The sequence below is a fragment of the Manis javanica genome, chromosome 11 (genome assembly GCF_040802235.1).
Source record: "Manis javanica isolate MJ-LG chromosome 11, MJ_LKY, whole genome shotgun sequence".
NCBI classification, from domain to species: Eukaryota; Metazoa; Chordata; class Mammalia; order Pholidota; family Manidae; genus Manis; species Manis javanica.
Window position 1 is genome coordinate 98,473,395 of NC_133166.1, and position 23,951 is coordinate 98,497,345.

Sequence of the window (23,951 nt, forward strand, 5' to 3'; positions counted from 1 at the left end):
TGTTGGAAATCAATCAGCTCTTGCAAATTCCATCTTTGGGTTCTTCCTAGCATGTATCTGTTTGTTCATCCATTACAACCAGATGGACAGATGGCCTCAGGATTTCTTTATGGGTCCTTTCTGTGTTGGGCCCCATACTGTTTTGTGACAGAGAGATGTCCCCTCCCCTCATCTCTCATAGCCCTTGTACATTAAGTTATCTTGGCTAAAACCAGCTAGGATAAGGCTGCACTGGTGGGGGATTCGAACCGATTATTGGTACTGGCTGATATCCTGTTTACTGGCAAATAAAAATACCTACTCCAGCTGCTGAATTTCCAAATATGGAGAGGACAAGCATCTGGAGATGGCGAGCCTGATCTCCCTGGGCATGCTTCAGTGTCCTGGCCTCCCAGGACCTGTTTCAACTGGCTCAACTGGCAACTGTTGGTGCCAGTCAAGCAATCCTAGAGGCTGGTAGAGTGGGAGGAGAACCTGCTGCAGAGAAGGCCTGGAACCATAACGGCACAACACTGCATTTTCTTTCATTACGCTCTGGTGGCTATTTCTCATCTTCAAGCCCTGTGATTCAGTGTTGTTCTCAGTTCAGACCCGCCAATCAGCAACCATCACTACAGGTGCACCTCACCTTATGGAAGAATATATACTCTTCAAAGTTGAGATGGAAATGTAATTCTTTAAATGGACTCTTTATTTTGAAACCATCTGTTGGACTCCAAATTTAAAGGCGACATCAAAAGGGATGAGATTTTGTAGTAGGGATAACCATCTCCTAGTTCATTTGTTTTTTAAACTTAGATCTTACACGTGAGAACTGTATGCTAGCTATTTTATGATAGGCCATGTCTTTAAAGTTACGGCTTTAGCCTCCATGATCAGATATAGGAACTCTAGGAATAATGTTTGGTCTATATTATCCATATTTATGTACTCAATACTACATTTTTTCTGAGCAAAAACTATACCTATGAGAATCATTCATACAGTAATTGAATAAACTTGAACTTCGGCAAAGCCTGGGGATGAGTCAGGGGTTAGTGATTTTCAAACTTTCACTTATAGGGGTGCCTCTTACTCCCTTCACATAGCCAATGTTCTAAAATATTCTGTCTGTGAAATAAATTGCATTTAAGGATAATGCTTTTTCATTTTCCCAGCCACAGGTTCTTCTCAATTTGTGCTGTGTTAACCTAGAGCTGATATAACTCTGAGAACAGGTAAGGAAATCTGACATGGGTTAGCCTATGCAACTACTTTCAGGATATTTTATGATTTCCAGGAAACTTTTTGAAATATTAAATATCTCAGGGATACCAGGGACTACATTCATAGGTATTCAAGATGTCCTGGTTTGATACCAATGCCCTATTTGCTATTAAGCTCACTATACAGAATCCAGGAGGCTGAACATTTCCACAACAGGAGGATGTGGTACTATCAGATCTAGCCTTCAGGGCACGTGGGGACATCAGAGAAGTCATGGAGGCTCACTGTTATTGTAAACTCACGAAGTGCACCCAGGCAAGGTCAGCTCACTTCCCCAATATTAAAGCTTTTAATCCTGACAGCCTTGGGAGGTGGGTATGGTGAACCACCCCAATTTACAAACAAGGAAATCAAGGCACCAGGAAGGAAAGGGGCTTGCTGGCCAAGGGCCTGGTTACCCAGCTACAGTGGCAGAGCTGGGATTCATAACCAGGCAGTGTAACTCCAAATCCCACACTCTTCACCCTCTGCTGTATTCCAGTCTCATGAGAAATGCACAACTGCTGTGCCTGACCTGAACAAGGGAAGGCACCTTGGACGAATGCCTGGACCTACTCCCAAAGACAGTTTGGTGGCTTTATTGTAAAGCACAGCATCTAAGGACTTGAAGAATAATAATGAGAAATACTCCCAGCTCCCAGAAAGGGCAGACAAGCCATTTCTCTCTTCTTGCAAAAAAAACCTAAAGGAAATCCTTTAGTCCCTGAAATGGTTTTACCTGTCTTCATAAAAAGGTTTGACCAAGAAACAAACAAAAACAATCCCCTATCTTCTTTCCTTTCTAATTTTTAGGCTTTTCCTCAAAAGAAAGTGAACTCACTCTGCAGTGCATATGGAGCACTGTATTCCTCAGATGTCTTCCACTCTGCTCCATCAGAGATCACCCTGTTGCTGAAATCCCTTGCCTTGTAACCTGTTTTCTATCTTTTCCTTACCGTGCACACAGGAGTTTTCTGACTTTGGAGGATGGTACAGATGGCTGAGTGCTGTTCCAGGTGCAATTCAGAGGGATCTGCTCACTTCCTGATTGCCAGGATACAAGGGTCATGTCACATCTGAGCTTGGCTCATTGCAATTGCCTCAGAAGGCACCTGCAGAAAAACACTTGTGTCTTGAAGTGTCTGGGCTGGGTTCATGTGCAATCTGACCATTCAGAGGGGAAGTGGATGATCGCATACCTGATGCTGGGACTCAGCGGCTCCCGTGGAATGACCTGGCTGGAGGCAGTGTTTGCCGAAGAAGGCCGAGTCAGCCTGGGCAGCCTGGTCTCAGGGTAGGTGGGCTGGGTTCCTCTCTCCCAGACATTGCTACTTGCCCGTTGTCTTCGGATCCAGGATCACAGTTTATGCCTCTGCAAGTTCTTTTCTGTGTATGCTCTTCCCTCTAGGATAATGGCTTTTTGTAAGACTTTATACTTTTAAATCAAGGGAACAGTTACAAAAATGGGGTTGAGAAGCATGGGAACTTTCATGAGAAATGGCTAATTCCTCGCCATACATTCTATCAGTTTCACTGTGGTCAAAAGCAGGTGTTTCCAGGCTATAAATAAGTAGTTTGCATTTTCAAAATTAACAAATTGGACCAACACCAAGGAAAAAAAAACAACCATGGACAGCCCACCAGAGAATTGTTTACCAAAGAAGATGAAGTTCGTGGTGATGGTTTGCAAACACCACCAGACTTGCTTGTGTAAATTCCCTCCGTTTAGTCATCCTTCTTCAGCCTGTCACAGATACTGAAGGGAAATGCAGAAACAGGAAATTACAGACTATTTTAAACAGCATGTTTTATTAAACTCACTTGCTGATGCACTTTATGGCAGGATGCGAGATTCAAGTGTTCATAACTTACATCTTTGCAAGTACTTTCCTAAGTGAGTACTCCCAGCTACAATACAGCTTGTACACAGGGCTGGAAATAATCTTTAACTAGCAACTGTTTTCACCCCAGGTCATGTAGCTATATCACATAAAACGGAGAAGTTCTAGCCATGTGAACAGAATATACCTCGCATGTACACACTGTAACTCCAAGAAATTAATGGAGGCATCGTGTCGTTACTTAAAAGATCCTTGTCATATTTATTCTTAAACCACAGAATCAAAACAGAGCAATCTTAAAATGAGTTACTAGAAAACATACATTGTCTCTCTTAATTCAATATTGATTTCATTCTCTTCATGGGACAGTTCTGCATCTAGTTTAAACCATCAGTGTTAATGTCCTGCAGAAGCTTGGTTTTGAAAAGGCCTGGTAAAATTGGCAGGGATGTGATCACCTTGCTATGAATAAAATGACTTCAAATTTAAGAGGCTGTCATAAAAATGAATTTGAAGAACGAATTATTTTCAAAACCATTTTCTGCTCACAATTTTTTGGAGGGATATAAGACCCTAGCTGCATTGCATATGAATCCTTGTTTCTTTGTCTTATATTGACTGTGAAGTTGACATCTCTCAACACCCGTGTCTTCTGCAAGTTGTTCTTGGCTCTCTTGATACACGGAGAGGAAGTAACCAAGTGGGGTTGAGTTACAGGTCCATGATTGGAGGGATGGGTAGCGTGCTTTGATGGAGTTACACTATGATTTCTAAAAATAAGTAAGTTCATTCACTTGCTTCAGCATTTACTTAACAAAGGAGAACGTAAAATGTTCCCAATTTCTATTGTCTTAAAAGACCATGCCAAAGATGCTTTACCCTAATTAGTGACTGATTGTCAAAGTCACTTCTGCCAGTTCTGAGTTTTTTACTTCTTCCCATGTCCCCATTCCTGCAATCCTGTCCTCAGGACCCTTCAAGGTGAAGTACAGAACAGGATTCCATGACTGAAAGCATATGAGGACGGTACCTTCCCTCTTTTAAAGTACCTGTGCCAGACCGACTTCTGCCCACTTTGAAGAAGGACCAGAGGCAAAGGTTAATGATTAAGTTTATGACATGCACCTAGATGCCTAAAGGATTAGCAATTAAAGGTATTCTTGGGGAGCTGGGCCATTTTCTTAAGTGAAGACTTCCCCTCATTTCACTTTTAAAGGTCTGGATTCTGCTTTATAAGGTTTTGCTTAAAGCAAAGCAGAGCAATGAGAAAAGGTGCTAATTCCAGGTGGGTCTTCAGCAGCGTGGGGTGGAGGAGGGCAGTCTTAGCTTTTCCACTCTCAGAGGATATAATTAGAGAAACCAGTTAATACATCTAACTTACAATAAAGGGGTGCCTTGGCCATTCTGGGAAAACCTAACTTAGCATCTTCTGAGTAGAAATGACACTGTAGGCACATACCAGGCCCTAATGCTCTCAGACCAACAGGAAAATTTTTGTTAGTTGGTTGGGTGTTTAGGGAAATATTTTGTGTGTGTGTGTGTGTGAGGAAAATAAAGAGTATTTCGTTTTGTATGCTGGTAATGTCCTAGAAACAAAAGTTTGATCACTAAAAATTACAAATTTTAGTGCTACAGGACTCAAAGGCAGCACTCATCCTGCAAAGAAGCTCTCGCGGGTTCTGTTGAGCAGCTGTGCAAGCCAGCAGCTCAGGTGAGTGCTGTGAAAATCACCAACGCTGCCACTGTACAGCTCTGGCCATCAAGAAAACCGGTATCTGGTAATTCTTTTAAAAAGCAAAAGGGTAAATCTTTTCGTTCATATTTCAATCTCTGTGATGTATTACACTCATAAGAATGTTACATTTGACAAATTAATTAGCTCCCAACTAGCTTTCCCTTTTTATCAAATAAGTTATTAGCCTCTAGGAATAACTTTAATACAGAATTGTATGGGAAACTACTAGACAATAATCTGTAACTGTTTTGACTATTTACTTAATGGGTCACCTTTACAATTTGACATTTCCTAAGGGAATCAGCTAGGATTCAGTATTTATAGCTTCATGCTTGGTTATTTTTTTCAGAAACTTTACAAAAACCAGAATCTTCACATTATTTAAGATAAAACCGTTTCAGTCACCAACCACTTCACTTATTAACATTTGTTCTTAATCCACAGAAAACAAAACCCATAAACTAGGACCATTATAAAACACCTGTCAGAGGGACCTCCCAAAGTACTCTTTCATTTTGAAAACTCATGTACGGCCACTGCCCACTATAGTTTCTAGACATTTCAAGCTTTTTTTAAAGGAAAAAGAGCAATGGAAAAGAGAAACATAGTCAATAATCATTAAAATAAGAAAATCTTAATGAATTTTCATCATTTTAATAAATATATATCAAGAAAACCTCACTTTATTACAACACATTCATATACAAGCATCTATCATCTAAGTTTTCAACATCAAATGTTTATCAAATATTGAAAATAAAGGACAAAACATTACTAGACTATTCAGCCATAACACAAGAACGTATTTTAAAAATTGGTCCTTGTGGACATTGTCCAAATGATGATCCTACTCATACACTGTATGAATGAGACCTATATTTAATATTAATAGCAATAATAAAAAAAAGCTTTTATCTTGGAGAAACTGGGAGGACTTAATTTATTTCCTCCGTTTGGCATTTAGTTCCTGTGAAATACTTTTTAAAGAGGCCCAAGTCAATTAGCAACCTTGGAAACTGCAGTACAGTTTAGCAGGAGGAGCTGGCTGGAGTGTAAGGAAGGATGGTCAGAGGGGCACCCTAAACACTCTTTGTAAATGTACAAATTAAAGAAATCATTGGGAAAAATGTTTACCAAATACACAGTAGCTCTATTGCTGACCGAGTCCCATTTCTCCAAAATAACTTTCCAGAAACTAAAATCTTTACATTTCTTTAAGATAAAACCTTATTGGTCACCACATCATTTATTAACATTGTGCTTCTTAATCAACAGCAAAAGTCATATATAAAAAATCACATGCTTTTATAATCTAAACAAGTGAAATGATGCAAAACAGATTAAAATATGATGCATGCCACTGGTTCATGAACTTCATTGGACAAGGAAACAAAACAAAACCAACCCAAAACCCAAAAAACCCAACCCCAGCAACAGACCCGTTGCCATAGAAAAGCTCAAGCAGCTAAGTGCTGATTTCTAACTGCTCTCTCTATTGCGTCCTCCATCCCTTTCCAAAAATGCCAAATCCAAAAGCAACTGGGCATCAAAAATAAAGGAAGAATAGAGATGTCGAATCAAAAGTTGAATGCAATAGTTCGAAGTTAATGGTTTCCAAACAATATTGATCCACCCTGTGTGTTTTTTTTTTCCTGTTTAAATCCCTGCTGTAACTCTGATTTATCTTTAATTTTCACACTGGCAAAAATTAAGATAAAGTAAGGCACCAGAAATCGCCCTGTATACCACCTCTCCACAAGCCTCACCCCCTCCATCAACAGGCAAGCCAGGAACTGGCAGGGATCACCCTCTCCGCATATTATTGACCGCCGCCCAGACAAGTGTTTCATTACGTTACGTCTGATTTTCATCTGTCACACACAAGACTGTTAAATACACTTAACAGCACCATGAAGCCATTTCATCTAGCTCTCTGTCTTCAATCTTTTATTCAGAAAAAATACTGTATCATATAAAAGAAGCAGACATCCTTTGCTGGTTATATCGATTTGCTTACCAAATACTACCTAATTAACGGGCAAACATGTGGAAGTTTCTTAGCTAGTGACAGGCTCCTTGGGGGGGTAATGGAAATATCACAAGGGCACATTGTCCCCCGGTCTAATCTACTGATCTCTTCTGTAAGAAAACTAAGGTATGCTTTTAAGCATTAAGTCAACTGACTTTTTTGATAAAATCACACTTATAAGTAGCTCGCTGATGCCTACTGTACAGATGTTTGGTGCAATCTGCTCTCCAGGCATTAAAATGACATGGCATGTTCATGGCATAGTTTTATCAGTTGTACAAAACTATAAAATCCATTCAAAATAAAATTTATGAGAGCTAATTGATCATGCTGTGCATGCTTCAAAGTTTCAGTGAAAAGATGGCTCATATTTTACTTCCTTTGCTACAGCACAGTTTGTTACTTGGTGAAGGCTCCTTTTTCCTTAAGGATTTTTTCCAAGACTCACTTACATTGTGTTTTTCATTATATCCAGTCTCAAAATAATCATAAAATTGGCCTTTGCACTCAAAAGCAAGGTCGTTTCCTACAGGTTCATGGCTTAGGAGGCCACCATCCCTGTTGGTGTCATTACTGGCCTTCTCATCACTTAGCTTGGCCTTTTCCTGAACACCTAGTGACCTGACGTTAGTAACAAAGATTTCATTGGCAGGTATCTGGCCATCAGCCTTGTAAATAGGTGCGCTGCTTACATCAAAATCTACCTGGTGGGAACAACTCGGTAAAGGCAGGGGGGGAGAAGAAGAGGGAGATGAGGAGGAGGAGGAGGAGGAGGAGGAGGAGGAGGAGGAGGAGGAGGAAGAGGCACTTCCGACATCAGCATTGACAGAAAGGGGTAAATTTAGGTAGTGACCACCACATTCTTGGTAAAAGCAGCAGGCATGAAACTTTTCACACTCCTCTTTGGCCATCCGTGGTCGCTTCCGGTAGGGACAGTCTTGAGCCATAAACCACTCTTGGGCAGAGGTACCATTGAAAGAACAGGCAGGAAAACACCAGTTATTCTGCATGATAATCTCTCCATGGATCCTTTTCATCAAATTGTTTATCAGGACAGATCTTCGGAGGTACACTTCAGGATCATCAATGAACTTGAGTTTCTCTAAGGACATATAAAGGATGTGGGCTCGTTCTTCAAAAACTGAGATGGTCTAAAAATCAAAAACGGAAGAGAAAGCTTAGGAAATGGACTACATTAAAATACACCATCACAGTGTATTTCTTTCTTGACAGTTTTGGGGTCTGGGAATGCTGTGGTTCTGCTGCCCCCAGGTTCAGGTAGAGATGCCCTGTAGATGCTGCTGGTGTCTCCCTTTCCTGACTCATGGTGGTGGTCCAGCACCAGGGAATCCAGTACAACGTAGACCCTAGCAGGGACAGGTCAGTTTGTTTGCACATCTAGGGCCCAGCTAGGGGGACGCTGAAGCAAGCAACACGAATCCACAGTTGTTGCTAGCAGTCAAGCAGAGCAGCTTCTTTAGAGGGCACAGAGGTAGTGAAAGGGATACAAGGAGGAGTTCCAGGCTACTGATTATGTTGTGTCTTGATCTGAATGCTAAGTTACATGGATATATTCACTTTGTAAAACTCATTAAACTCTTCTCTTACAACACTGTGCTTTTATGTGTGTGTATACAAATAAGTGTGCACATACACGGGCTCATATATTGTACGTCAATAAATGTTTCTGAAAAGATGCTGTGATGTGGGTCATAATCTGGCCTAGCCTTCACAGAGCATGCAATCTGCTGGTCAGTGTTGTCCCTCCATTATCCTTGCTTCATAGAGGGGCAACAATAATTAAGGAGGCTCAGATCTCGAAAGGATCTGTCAATGGAAGGGCCAAAGTAGGCTTCCTTCTGGGGCCATGCAGGAGAAAGAGGAAATGAGAGGACTACTCCTGAGCTGTGTGATGCCATCACTGTGCAACGACTAGTACAAACCCAGCGGCAATTGGAAAACTGCTACAACCACAACATAGAAACCAAAAGGAAATAAATTGTTTGTGTCCTGGAGGCCAGCTCTTCCAGGTCACAAAAAAGAAGCCAACCCATAGCAGAACTGATAGCTGTGAAGGAACCCAGCCGAGGCTGACCCAAGGCAGGAACTACACATGCAGGGGCAAGCCCAGCACCTGCCAAAGCCCGCTCACATCTTTATGCATTGTGTCAAAGCAACATCTAAAGGAAGGGGTTGGGAAGGAGAAGAGAGGGTAAGAGGAGACAGAGAGGAAGCTGAATCAAAACCAAAATATCCTCTCTGTGTTTCTGACAACTGTGGTCTGGGTTAGACCCTCCTTGATAAATCAGCAGATAGCTTTTGAAGGAAGATAAGCATAAGGAAAAAGAAACTGGTGTTTGAAAAGCTTAGATGACCAGTTTCATACTTTGACACACTTTCCTGATTTCTGATACCTGCAAAAAAGTGAGCTTTGGTCTTTTCTTGAGAAGCAATTATCTATTTTAACAAACTAAACATAAATGATTAATGCATAAGGAACTGCACTCATGCTTCTAAAACTCATGCACACCTTCAAGGGGTGCTGAGTCCACCCCTCAGGGGTCAGGAAAAGCCCTGAGTAACCACCACCACCACCACCACAGAAGTGGCACCGGGCATGGGAGCTGGAGCTCCAGAGATGGGGAGCATATCCGGAAAGGACAAGTGCATTTCTGCACACGTGAAAATGTGCAGTAACTGTAACCCTTCACAAAACTTGAGGAAAAATTACATCACTTGTAAAAAAGTCCTTCCCTGGATGATATTAATTTTGTTATTTCTGGGTAGAGGAGCTCCCTGCTGGCTCTTCCTTCAACTACTTGTGAAAAATAACAGAGGACCCAAAGAAGTGACACCAATTAATACCGCTCTGCTGAGAAGTGGCTCATTTTCATTGCTTGGGTGCAACAATTTAATTTCTGGAAATGGATCAAGCAACTGTTACTAAGTATCTTAAACTCTTAATAAAAGTAATTACTATTAAAAAACATACTTTATGGCTACAGCTGCTGAGTGGTGGGTGAAAATCCTCTTCTTCCACATACTTCCTCTTATAGTATGTGATCTTGGATGTTGTTATAGGATTTGAAATTCCCCTGTAATGTGATCCTGTGGTAATAAATCAGATATGACAAATGATATGCAGCTTGCCAGAAGTTCTCCAAACAAAATACTTTCCTTTAATTTCCTTCTAGAAGATAACTTGCTACATATTTGTCTGTACATGTGGTGTTTAAAAATAAACATTTGTCTTAATTGTTGCTATCATATGGAATTCTGTGACCCAGGCTAGGCAAGGATTTCTTAGAGGAAAATGACATATTTCAGCATTTACTAAATATTCAGTCTTAACTCTACAGGCAAACAGCAAAATTCATAAAGGGGAGGAGAGTAACAATTCTGAAATGTTATTAGTATTTAATTAATTGTTCTATTGAACTCATGAACACCACTGTTCAAATCTATACATCTTTAACTCTAAGTGCTAATAATCAAACAACTTAAAAATATTATTAGCTCTAGGTAAGAAAACAAATGATTATCTGCACATAGGTGGTATAATATTCCTTCTTTCAAAATATGAAATTGAAATTTTAAAAATTTTAAATTAAAATTTTGGGTAACCAAAGTTTTTTTTTTGCTCTAAAAAATGTAACATGTCAACCATGAATAAAAGCAGGGTCTAATATTTAAAGACTACAGATTTTAATCCTTTTAAGCAAAACAGACTGCAATGAGTACTTGTTCTATATTATATATATATATATATATATATATATATATATATATATATATATATAATAACCAGTACTATGCAAAAATCCAAAGGAACTTACTTTAGAAAATAAGAAAATAAGAATCAGGAAGAACATATTTCTATATTCTGGGCTCTTTTTTTTTTTCTCCCTACAATACCAGAGCCAACTGTGCGCTTCATAAAGGAAGACATAGCTGTTGGCCCAAAGCACAAATTCCTTTATGTCTCATGGGATGAAGATTTCACTGTCAAGCCCACTAGGGCTTGTGTGTGTAGCTCCGAGGGAACCATACAGTTCCACAAGGTAGAAAAGCAAATCTCAAAACTCAGATTCCTAATCTGGTCTGGTTCTCTTAAAAATACAGGTACATGACTTACGCATGAAGCAACAGCACTTGGAGACTCAAATCTGAATGTCATTTAAATGGCCCTCTGGTCCTCTCCCTGGAGCCCGGGGCTCACTTGTGAGAGGTGCACAGGAAGCCTGGAAGTCTCTGGGGCAGGAGCTCTCCCAGCTCTGCAGGGCGCCCCAGACACCCCGCCCACCAGTCTGGCCACAGAGGGCAGCAGGGGAAGGGCCAAGGGCAATACCTGTCAGGGGGGGACCGGCTCCTCGGTCTCCCTGCAGAGGAGCCTGCGCTGGCCCTGGGGGGCTCGGGCCTCCGTAGCTGTCGGCCTCCCAGAGTGTCTGGTACCCGGCGATTTCAGCAGCTCCCTCCGAGACAATGGGCTCGCAGAATCTATTCATGGACAGAACCAGAGTCATCTCTGACAGCCTCAGATCTGGGGGGGGAAAAAAAAAGAAAACAGCCCTAATCAAGAGCATGCCGGGGGATGGCTTTGGCATTTTCATTCCTTTGCTCTGGGAAACTTTCACTTCTCAGTCCTCCCCTTCACCCTGAAACATTTGATTATTTTTTCAAAGGAAACCTCAGCGAACTCTCTTGCTGCTATTAGCTCAGCTTCTGTGTTCAGCAATCTGCATTTCATGGGCGGTTCTTTAAAACCCCGTTTCTTATTGTTCTCGGATTCCCCTCAGCCTTCTTCCAGACAGCTGCTTTGCCTCCTAAACACATTTTCCTCCTGACCTTCTCGCAGAAAATGTACTGCTAAAAGGCAAGTCCCAAACCCTAGCGCTTCCTTTCTATTAATAAGGCAAAATCAATTTTCCAGTCAATCCCCCATGAGTCTCCTTTGATGCAATCTGCTAATCAATCAAAAGGAAGGCGTGGAGGAGGCAGAATCTCCCCTTAATCCCCACTGATGCTCTCAGGTTCCGCCTGTACCGCTGCCCACTGCCCCCTCCTCCTCTCCTTCCTGCAGGGCCAGTTCCTCTACACCATTCTGGGGCTCCCTCCACTTTCTTCTCCCAAAACGAAGCAGACAGAGACACACTTGGTAGTTGTTTCCACCAGCCCTGATCGGCCTGAACTGGATCTGCCTCCAGTCAAAACACTGTGAGATGAAGACAGAAAATTGGCTCCAGTTTCAAGCCGTGAGTTGCAGTCCCACAGGAGCCAAGCACAACATCAGCGGAGCAGGCAGAATATTAAACAGGAGCCAGGGCTTCGGGGCCAGAGGGAGCCGACAACTCTTTACACTGCAGAGCCCAGACACAAGGCAGGAACTTTCCAAGAGGCAACCCAGCACTGCCCTTGTCTCCAGTTCACGTCCTTCCCCAGAGCCACAGGTAGACTAGAGCCTTTCTGCTGGGTGATGGGCCCTGGGTGCCTCCATGACAACTCAGGTGGTAGGGGGGCATTGCTGCAGAGGCTCGTGTCTTCACTTGAGGCTCAAGGTAGGGTCAGGAGTGAGTTCAAGGGAGGAGGTCTGATACCTTCTATCAGGTAAAGAGATCCAGGGGCCATCGATCAGTGGTGACAGCAGAGCAGCCTCAGTGGCTTATTAACCACCAATTCCTTTAGGAGATCCACACCTCCACTATCTCACTTTGCCACTTAGAGAGCTGTCACAAAGAGTGATGTCAGGTCTACTTTCTGAAGATTGATTGTCTTTCAGATATACACTAAGGGTTAGTTCTTGCTTCTCCTCCAAATTATACAGCTTGTAATGTTTTTGGGAAAGGGTGAATCTCCTGGTGTCCAGTGGGAGACTGTTATTACCTACATGTTATAACAAGGGCCCACGTCCAGGTGAAAGGAAGAAAAACACCAGGGGAGGGGGAAATAGCTTCATTAAAGTGACATGTCCTTTTGGCTAACAGAGCAGCCATTCTTCACCCAGGCTTCTCTCTGATATCCTACATTGTTGCAACCTCACTGAAGAATAAAGCAAGACCTTCTGACAGGGAGGTGTCCAGGGCAGTGGCTAGAATTAGGACCCAGATGATTTGGGTTGCTTAACCACCTATCCCGAGTCTTTTAAAATGCCATCCTAAGAGGTAGCAGCAAGGGTTTATTAGAAGACCTGATGACCAGAAAAAAAGGAAGGAGGTTCAACTAATTCTCTAAAAAGATGTGGTGGGACCTGCCATTTATTTTGCTCTTTGAATCATGAACCAAGAAATGTAAACCACACTGATCTAACAAACTAAGCCATTTTGTCTATCATCCAGCAAAGCCGGCATACAAGCAAGGTATCCAACCTCATGATAATTTATTTCCTGGAAGACTTTCATGAAGTGGTCCAATTGCTTAACCTATTAGAAGAGCCAGTTGTTATCAGGGCATCCTATTGCCTGCCAGGAACACATGAATTACAACTTTTTCTCAGTCAGTAGCCCTCTCTCATTGACTGCAACAGTATTTTCCAGCTTGAAATGTACACTCACTTTTGTGCTGGATTCTGAGAATATGACCTAAGTCTATTTGAACTTTGATTACATGTAAAGCAAAGCAGATTGACAAATCCATTCCCCTTAAGTAACTGAAGCATTTGCAGAGCCCTACCACCAATTACCTTTGTTTCATAAGACATTATATAGACCCTGTGCTGTTTCATGTTAGTAAGAGTTTGTTTATATTTTAATGACTTATTGTTGTGGTTTTTTGGTTACGGAGCTTAGCGTTTCTATTGATAGTATTGTTTCCAGTGCATGAAATTCTATCATTATGCATTTGAAACTTGAAACTCGGCATAACTGTTTTTATCTTGGCTGTTTCTCTCCTTCATGCTATCTAATTTCAATGAGTTTTTCTTTTTTGAACTGGAAACTTTTACATACAACATCCTAAACTGGAGAGGCTGAGTCCACACATGACTTATGAAGTCAGAATAAAATATAAATGACTCTGGATGATATGCGAGTGGGGAGAAGGTTTTGCAACTGAGTCTTCCTAGTCTATTTATAACTTTCACCTGGGTATCAACAAATTAAGGCAAGTTTAATGTTTCATGAAGAATTAGAGTGTGCGGAACTAAGTACCAATGTTTCCCATGATTCTTTTTTTTGTATTATATGTACAGATCCAAACTGTCATTATTCTCTGTATGATTTACTTTTATAATTATTTATAATTATAAAAACTATAATTATTATGATTTATAATTCTGCTACTGAGTTCAGAAGTTTAAATCCACACATCTATGTGCTGTTAAAATTAGATACAGCCACAAAGATGTACATTTATGATAAAGTTTGTTTTTTTAACATCAGAAGAGAAGGGATTCAAAAGAAGGGTGTTAAAAGAGAGGTCTGTAGCTCCAGGGGTTTGAAAAATGAAAAGGCCCTAGCCTTTTACCCCAAGGCTCCTGCATGTCTGTATTGTCAGCCAAGTGGATGTAATGGAATGACACCTCCAGCATTCCCAGAAAGGTGAGGACTAAAATGTCAAGCTTTTCCATCAAAGGGTCACAGGCATTTCTGTACAATTTGGTGTTTCCAGGTGAGCTGGGCTGGTTCTTTGCTCAGAGCCATTCTACTGCTTGGCACACAGCAGGGGAGCTGCAGACTCAGTGGCACCTTTAACCTAACAGGAGCTCCTGGGTCATTCTTTCCCACTCTTCACCCTCCCCGGAAAGTAGAGAACATTTTATTAAGAGCATTATAGCAGCTGGAGGTCTGACTCCAATACTGAAAAACGGGGGGAGTAAAGGGCTGATTATTTTCAACGCAGCTGTGGTGCTGCCCATCTTAAGTGCCCTGCCCAGCTTGGAACCAAGCTGCTAACCTCCACGTTGACCCTAACAAGATCTCAACAGCCTGATCACCTCTTGGTGGTGGTGGAAGAGGCAGAAAGGGCAGAATAAAACCTTCAACCCTCCGAGATTGAGAGACGTGGCTTTTCTGCCAGTTCCTGAAGTACACCTGCCTGCCCTGGGAAGTACATTTCCCGGCTGCACCTCTGAGAAGCCGAGAGCTCTAGGGTCCTGGGGCTAGGCATGCGGGCGCTGGGCCTAAAGGGGACAGCGATCCCCGGCGCCAGGTCTCCCCATCCTGGGCCCAAGACCGGGGTTCCGGTTTAGAGAACTGACCCCCAGCAGGCGGGCAGCAGCCACCACTGACACAACGCGGGGGTCGGTGCCGCAGCCCCTGGTGCCCTTCCGAGGCAGCGAGCGGCGCCCTGCTGGCCGCTGGTCGCAGGAGAAAGTAAACAACATCCCAAGAGTCTGGGAACAAAGGCAAGTAGTCTTTCCACGGTGCTGGAGCCGTGCGCGCCTCTCCTGAAGAATAAGAGCTATTATTATTCTTTCTTCTTTTTTTTTTTTTTTTTAAAGCCAAGTTTCCTTCTAAGGGAAATAAACAGCAAAGGTAGGATTCCAAGGAAATGACTCACGGCGGCTGGCAGGGCTCCGGCGAGGCTGGCCCCGGCCCCGCGCTCCAGCCTGCAGCAGATGCCCGCCCTCGCCGACCGAGCCCACCGGCAGCCCGCGGCTGCGGGAGCGCCCGGCGCGGCGGCGGCACCAGGGCGGCGAGCACGCGGCCCGCACCTCCCGTAGGCGGCCGCCCAGTCCGCGCCCCGCCCGGCCCCGGCCCCCGCCTCTGCGGCTCCAGCCGGGAGCTCCGTAAAGTTGCTCGGGCCGAGCAGGCGGGAGGAAAGGAAGGGAGGAGAGGGGCGGAGGCGTGGACCAGGCGGGCAGCCCTGAGCCCGCCGGGGAGGTGAGCTGAGGACAGAGGAGCCGCCGCCGCCCGCAGCGCGGCTCGGCTGCCGGGAGGAGTGCGGGGGCGGCGTGGCGGGGGACAGAGGTGTCAGCTCCTGCAGCGATTCCGTTTTCTTGCAAACGCGCGCGCCTGCCATCCGCAATCCCTCCCTCCCCACCTGCCCGCAGCCGCGGCGTCCGGACCCGGGGGCATCCCTCCTCCTGACCCCCAGACTCCAGGGGGAGAGAGTACGCGGCCGCCAAGGACCCAGGGGGCTCACCAGAGCGGCCGTCCCCACCCACCCCTGGGCTCGGCTCGGTGCGCCCCGGAGGCGGCGGCGGTTCCCGCCCGGCGAAGGCCCGGCGGCGCGAGCCGGGCCCGGGAAAAGCCCGCGCCACCTCCGCGCCCGACGCGGCCCTGGCCCGCAGGGCGCCCCCGACCCGCTGCGGCCGGGGCGCGTCCACGCGATGACCCCGGCGCAGCCCTGCAGCCCGGAGGGCGCGGGGGAGGCCGCGTGGGTGCCGGTCGGCGCGAGCAGACGCGGGGGGCCGCCCTCGCCCCCCGCCCCCCGGGCCTTTCCGCCCCCGCCGCCCGGCCCGGCTCTTACCGCGGGGTCAGCCGGGAGGCGGCGGCCGCGGCGCTCGAGCTGCTGCCGGGGCGCTCGGGGCTCGCGCCCGCCCGGCCGCCGCTGCACGCCCGCGAGGGTCCCGGCGCGGCGGCCCGCTCGGCGCTGGACGCGGGTGCGCGGCGGGCGAGGGTCCCGGCAGGTCCCGCCGCCGCGACTGGGGCGCTGCGCCGCCGTCGCTGCAGACGGTTATGGTAATGAGCGGCTCTGTCTAGCGAGGAGCGTGTGAAACCCGTCAATCCTGTTTGCCATTTCCCCGTGGATTTCCGAGGAGGGGTTCTGCAGGATGCCCCCAGGGTGAGAGAGGGAACATGACAAGCGCGCCCGCTCTCCCGCCCGCCCTCTGCTCGCGCCGCCGCCGCTCCTCAGGCAGCACACGGGGCGCCTTCCCCTCACCCCCACCCCAGCCCGCCCCTGCCTCCTTCCCTCCCTCCCTCCCTCCCTCCCTCCTCTCCTCCCTTCTCCTCCCCTCCCCTCCCAGGGCCCGGGGACTCGCGGGCCCAGCTCCAGCCCGCAGCCCAGACCCCACGCGCTCCTGGGCTCCCGCCCTGGCCCTGGGGGCTCCGTTCCAGCAGAATAATACATTTACTCTGCAATCTTCTGAGATGTCTTGTCTTTTTTGATTTGGCTTAGTTTTGTTGTTGTAGTGTGTGCGTGTGATTTTTTAAAAAAAAAAACCAACAAAAACTGTGTCTTTCCCACCCTTTGCAAAAGACTTTCTTCTCCTTTGCCACAGCAAACGGAGATGAGAAACAGATGTCTCTGCAGGTCGAAGCAGTTATTCTCCCCTCGCCGCTCGCCCCCGCCCGTTCCCCTCCGGAGCTGCATGTGCTTAAAAAGCAACCTTGGTCCTACTGCAACTGGAATTGGCAACTCTTTCTGGGTGGGGAGCCTCCAGGGAAAACCTCCAGGAAATAAAAAAGTAATAAAGGAGGTTGTCCTTGGTCAAGCGAATGTAATTTAAGCCTCGGAATCACATTATTTTGCAAATAGTAATTTTGCCCTATATTAGGCTCAATTGGAGTTGTTTTTTGAAACATTAATTCATAACTTCTGTCTGGGGACCCCTCCGTAGTCAAGATGGGTCATTTCAGGTGTAATGAACTCAGAGGCTTGGAAGGCATTGATCTAATAAAATCGGGGGAAGGCACCTGCACGAAAGTGTTACAAAGACTATAATGTTTGTTTACTCCTACTATGCCAGATGTGCTAAATATAACACTTCTTTAAAGCAGTGATCCTCCGACTGTGATAAACCAAACCTCTTGCTGCCTGGCTCCCTAGGAATCAAGGAGAGGCGCAGACTGAAAATCAGGGAGGAAAGGAACAAGATCAAGGATGAGGATTAGCATCTGCAAATTGAACTCTATCTAATTTGCATGTTTATATCTTAGAATTGTAATTAAATTTGTGTAATAAATGTTTTCCATTTCATTTGTACACTTAAAATTTGGGTGACTGACATGCAGTTAAGTGAATTTTTTTTAAAGCAAATGTAGTTTATTCAATAAAGCAGCAAACAAATATTAAACATAATTAGAACTAATCTGCTTTGAAAGTATTCTTGTTGAACTTTGTACATTAAAGACTCTGAGGTTTTAAGGGTATTAGGAAGCTGAGAGAAGGCAATTATGCTGAAAACAGACTAACTCGACAGCTTTCCAGGGGCATTATTTCATTTTTTCCAAAAGACATCTTAGGGTTGTACGCCTAAAATTGGGAGTTGGGCATCCATCTTGGCTTAATTCCGAACCATATTAAATTGCATTGGCTCATGCACGATACAGGCCATTATGATGATAATTTAAGAATTGTAAAGATGCCACTTTGTGCAATCAGTGGGTGTTGCATGCCCAGGTTATGGGTGGAATATAATTTTCGTTTGGATGGGGGAGGAAGGAAGGAAAGGCACAAGGGCATTTAAAGTAGTGTTAAGGACTTGAACCTCTAAATCAGTATTTAAAACTGGTTGGTATCTAACTCAAAAGAAGAATTAAATGTTAGGGCTTGGAGGCATGGCTTGTTATTGCTTTTATCTCCCTATATTAAAGTTTTATGGCATTTAGAGGACTATGGGGAAATCCCCACATACGCTTGGCTGTGTCAAAATACATAAAACCAAAAGGAGCAAATTAAGCATAAAATTGAGAAATAGCATGAAACTAAGTGTCAGCATGGGCTACAGTGGTATCTTTGGAACTTTGGCTCTGAAAAAGGAGTCTTCTGGGAAACTGGCATTGCCCTTAGGTGGGGAAGACCCTTGGCTTTAATGTTATAACAAGATGACATCACAACATATGTATGAAGTCATTGCACTTCACAGCACCTGTGCGGTTCTGAGTATGAACTTGACCCTGCCCTGTTCAGATATGTTAGGTCAGCATGTTTTACTGACAGTTTGTCCTACTTTTAATCTCAAAGTTGATGTTTTTTGAGATTCAATGCCCCACTGTTGACAACATGAACTAAGGTCTACAAGGAATAAGTCAGTCATAACTCCCTGGAATGAGAAATATTTAAACGTTTGAAGTGAAGTTCCAGTTCAAGATGGCAACATAAGAAGATGCTGATTTACCTCTTCCTACAGACACACCCAAATCTACACCTTTGTATGTAAGAGTTTCCTCTGAAAGAAAACAAACAAACAAACAAAACAAAACTAGAAACAGGCAGGGTGACCCCTTCAAATTGGGTCAACAAAAAGGAAACATCCAAGTGGGTAGGAAAGGCCAAGACACAATCTTGCCATTAACCCGACCCCCTGATGGTACAACACACAATTGGGAGGACCTCAAGCACTTTTCTCCCTAAGGAGCAAAGCGTTTGTACCCCCACATCAGGCACCCAACTTTAAAGACCAGCACCTGAAAGATGAGCTCCCAAAACGTCTCTCTTTGAAGACCAGTGGGGCTTGTGTCCACCAGACCCAGTGGACTGTGGTGAACTGAGAAACAGCTCTTAAACTGCCTGCTTGTAAGACTCATTCCCTCCAAGACCCAACACAGAAGCAGCCCTTTGAAAAGTTCCCAGACTTTATGAGAAAGACTCATTTCCTAATCGTAAAACCTTGCTCTGAGGGGCAGGGATCTGCTAGGACACGTTGGAAGGTGTTGGGTGCCAACCTACTGCTCCCCACCTGTCTTGCTAAAACCAGTAGACACCATGTTTTATTCTTCTCCTTTCCCGAAGGTGCCATTTTTATGCTCCAGCTTAAGGCTATCATCTTGCAAGCTCCTAAAGACAGCGGGTGCCAGGGCTTTTTCCTTTTTATTTCCTTTTTTCTTCTTGTTTTTTTCCCTTCTTTCTCCTTTTATCAGTGGGTACCATCTTTGCATGCCCCTTTCGTTTTGCTCCAGTCAATGAGCACACTATCTTTATACCCTCCCTCTGCTGTACCTCAGAGCACCCATATCTCCCAGAGGGGAGCCTCCATATACATCTGGTGCTCTAGTTTTTTTATGTCTGGTGACCCAGTTTTTGTGGACACCCCTTGATCCCCTGGCTCTAGAGCCTGGGGTGGGGGGACCTGCGTTCCTGGGTCCAAGGACTGTAACAATCAGAGAGAGAGTTCTTGGCAGACTACTGCTCCCAGGGCTGCATAGACAGCTGGCTGAAACACAGCCTAGCCTCTTTCTAGGAAACAGGCCTATGGCTTGTCCAGGAGCTCTGACCTAAGGGACAGTTTGGCACACTGAATGGCATCTATGGAATGCCCTCAGGCAATGCAGGCGGGTGGATGCAATCTTTGTACTCTCCCTCTGCCTTATTCCACCTTGCTGGCATCAGAAAGGAGCTTATACTCCTGGCTACTGCCCTCAATTTTGTGGCTGCTGCCAGGGGACTTGATTGCCTGGTGACCAGCAGGGTTTATACTTAGAGGTCCCACAGGACTAGAGCCAACAAAGAAAAGTTCTTAAACAGCCACCATGCTCAGGGCACAGCAAGAGGCAACAGACCAGGAGCTCAGTGTTTCTGTGAGAAAGGCCTATTAGCTTCCCATCATCGTTGCACCCTGAGGGGCAGACTTCTAATTAAACACACACCTAAGGGCTGACTAGAAGCCTTTCCCGAGACCTCAGAGGGTGCGCGCTATCTTCCCACATTCCCTCTGCCGCACTCCAGAGCACCAACACCTGTCGGAAGGCAGCTCTTCTATAGACCTGGCACTCCAGTTTTTATGTCTGGGGTCCTGTTTTTCAGAGGCTGATGAGGAGATACCTCTTGTTCACCTGGCTCTGGTTCACAGGGGTCTTGCATTCCTGAGTGCCATGGGACTGTAAGAATCTGAGAGGCATTTCTTGACAAGTGATCCTCCCCAGGGCATTGCACAGGCAGCAGACTGAACCACACATCCAGCCTTTCTGTGAAAGGGGTCTACTTCCTAGTCCCAGAGCCTTGGCCTGAGGGGCAGGCTTCAGGTTTGGAACACCTAGAGGCTACTGAGGTCCTCTCAGGGAACAGAGGCCGTGAGACTCTGTCTTTGTGTCCTCCACTCCCCCAACTACAACTCACCAATACCTCCCACAAGGGGGATTGTACACTTGTCTGGAGCCCAAGCTGTGACCTCCAGATTGTCTGGTTCTTTGGGCCAGTGGGCCTCACACCTGTGGTCCCACAGGACTATATATATTTGTACCCTTTAAAAGGTGTTGCCTGACGGTCTGGCTTCTAATCAGCCTGAATCTAGGTGTGGATAGAGATCCTCCCTTTTTGGACACTGACTGGTCTTGGCACACTCTCAACTGCTGGGAGCTATGAAAAATAAAATTGACTGCTTGGTATGGAGGTTCCTCAAAAAATAAAAATAGAAATACCATTTGACCCAGGAATTCCACTCCTAGGAATTTACCCTAAGAATGCAGCAGCCCAGTTTGAAAAAGACAGATGCACCCCTATGTTTATCACAGCACTATTTACAATAGCCAAGAAATGGAAGCAACCTAAGTGTCCATCAGTAGATGAATGGATGAAGAAGATGTGGTACATATACACAATGGAATATTATTCAGCCATAAGAAGAAAACAAATCCTATCACTTGCAACAACATGGATAGAGCTAGAGGGTATTATGCTCAGTGAAATACGCCAGGCAGAGAAAGACAAGTACCAAATGATTTCACTCATCTGTGGAGTATAAGAACAAAGAAAAAACTGAAGGAACAAAACAGCAGCAGAATCACAGAACCCAAGAATGGACTAACAGTTACTAAGGGGAAAGGGACTGGGGAGGGTGGGTGGGAGGGATAAGGTAGAAAATGGGGCATTATGATTAGAACACATAATGTAGGGGGGGTGCATGGTAAAGGCAGTATATACAGAGAAGACAAGTAGTGATTCTAAAGCATCTTACTACGCTCATGGACAGTGACTGTAATGGGGTATGTAGGGGGGACTTGATAATGGGGGGAGTCTAGTAACCATAATGTTTAAGTAATTGTACATTAATGATATCAAAATAAAAAAATTAAAAATAATAAATAAATAAAATCGACTGCTTGGACAATCACAAAGGTTTGAGAGACAGCCACAAATTAGGGCAGGGCTGAGCCTTACCTTTCATCTCCTACACAAGGCCAACCCTTCAAGACTAGGAAAGGTGACTGTTTATCTAATGCAGAGAAACCAGCACAGAGAGTCAAGCAAAATGAAGAAACAGAGGAATTTGTTCCAAACTAAAGAGTAAGATAAAACCTCAGGAAATAACCTTAATGAAAGAGAGATAAGTAATTTACGTGATAAAGAATTCAAAGTAATGGTCATAAAGATGCTCACCGAACTTGGGAGAAAAAGTATGAGCACAGTGAGAACTTCAACAGGGAGATAGATAATATAAGAAAGCTCCAAACAGAAGCCACAGAACTGAAAACACAATAAGTAAACTGAAAAATATGCTAAAGAGATTCAATAGGAAGCAGAAGAAAGGATCAGTGAACTTGAAGACAGGGCAGAGAAACTCATCCAATCAGAGCAGCAGAAAGGAAAAAAAAAAAGAAAAACAATGTGAAAATAGTTTAAGGGACATATAGGGCAACACCAATCAGACTAATCCTCATTTAGAAGTCCCAGAAGGAGAAAAGAGAGATAAAGGGGCAGAAAACTTATTTAAAGAAATAATGGCTGAAAACTGCCCTGGGGAAGGAACCAGACATCCATGTCCAGCAATCCCAGAGAGTTCCAAATAAGATGAACTCAAAGAGACCCTTAGACACCACAGTGAAAATGTCAAAAGTTAAAGATAAGCAGAGAATCTTAAAAGCAGCAAGAGAAAAAAAAATTGTTATGCACAAGGGAAAACCTTTTTCAATTCCAGCAGAAACTCTTCAGGCCAGAAGGGAGTGGTAGGATATCGTCAAAGTGCTGAAAGAGAAAAATTTCCAACAAACTTTCCTGGCAAACTTATCATTCAGAATTGGAGAAGAGTCAAAGTTTTCCAGACAATCAAAAGCTCAAGGAGTTTATCACCATTAAACTAGCCTTACAAGATATGTTAAGGGGACTTCTTTAAGCTGGGGAAATAAAAGGCACTAGTTAGTAACAAGAGAGCATATGAAAGAATGAATATCACTGGTAACAGTAAATATATAGTAAAGGTAGCATATTAATCATTTATAAAGCTAGCATGAAGGTTAAAAGACAAATGTAGTGCAAATAACTGTAGCTTCAATAATTAGTTAAGGAATACACAAGGTAAAAATAAGTAAAATGTAACATGCGGGTCCGGGGAGTAAAAATGTAGAGCTCTAGAATGTGTTCAAACTTAAGTTTTTATCAAGTTAAAATACAGATGGTCCCCAACTCACAATGGTTCAACCTATGCTTTTTTGACTTTACAATGGTGTGAAAGTGACATGCACTTAGTAGAAACAGTATTTTGAGTTTTGATCTTTTCCTGGGCTAGTGATATGGGTACAATATTCTCATGATGCCGGGCAGTGTGAGCAAGGTGAAGCTCAGTCAGCCATGTCATCACAAGGGTAAACAGCGGATTATATGCCAATATCCCTGATGAACATAGATTCAAAAATCCTCAACAAAACATTAATAAACCTAACTTAAGAATACATGAAAAGGGTCATACACTATAATTAAGTGGGATTTATACAGTATGCAAGGTGGGTTCAACATCCACCAATCAATCAATATGATACACCACATTAACAAAACTAGGATAAAAATTATGTCATCATCTCAACAGACACAGAAAAAGCATTTGATAAATCCAACATCCATTTATGATAAAAGCTCTCAACAAAGTGGGTGTAGAGGTAACAGATCAACATAGTGCAAACTGTCTATGACAAACCCAAAGATAACATCTTATTCTAATATCAGGAACAAGATAAGGATGTCCACTCTCCCCACTTTTATTCAACATAGTTTTGGAAGTCCTAGCCACAGCAATTAGGCAAGAAAAAGGCCATATTGGAAAGGAAGAAGTAAAACTGTCACTATTTGCAGATGACATGACATTACATAAAGAAAACTCTTAAGACTCCACTGGAAGAACTTTTAGAATAAAAGAATTCAGTGAAGTTGCAGGATAAAAAATGAACATACAGAAATCCATTGAATTTCTATATACTATTAATGAACTATCAGAAAGAGAAACTGAGAAAACAATCCTATTTACAACTGCATCAAAAAGAATAACATACCTAAGAATAAATTAAACAAAAGC

At 44.1% G+C, this 23,951-nt stretch overlaps 1 protein-coding gene across 3 annotated transcripts; it reads right to left on the bottom strand.

Moving 5' to 3' along the window:
* Positions 1–673: 673 nt before the first annotated feature.
* On the bottom strand, positions 674–16,552 carry SERTAD4 (SERTA domain containing 4). Of its 3 annotated transcripts, XR_012122873.1 has the most exons (5): positions 15,344–15,472; positions 11,199–11,390; positions 9,843–9,958; positions 2,445–8,001; positions 674–2,357 (listed from the first exon to the last, which is right to left on the bottom strand). XR_012122873.1 is itself a non-coding variant. In XM_037015345.2 (4 exons), exons 2-4 carry the CDS (start codon positions 11,371–11,373, stop codon positions 7,216–7,218), a joined length of 1,077 nt encoding a protein of 358 aa, XP_036871240.2. In that variant the 5' UTR covers positions 11,374–11,390; positions 16,256–16,552; the 3' UTR covers positions 674–7,215. The 3 variants fall into 3 exon arrangements, 2 of the variants coding, with proteins under 2 accessions (XP_036871240.2, XP_036871241.2); XM_037015345.2 differs by lacking the exon at positions 15,344–15,472 and adding an exon at positions 16,256–16,552 and having other exon boundaries at positions 674–8,001; XM_037015346.2 differs by having other exon boundaries at positions 674–8,001.
* Between the last annotated feature and the right edge of the window lie 7,399 nt (positions 16,553–23,951).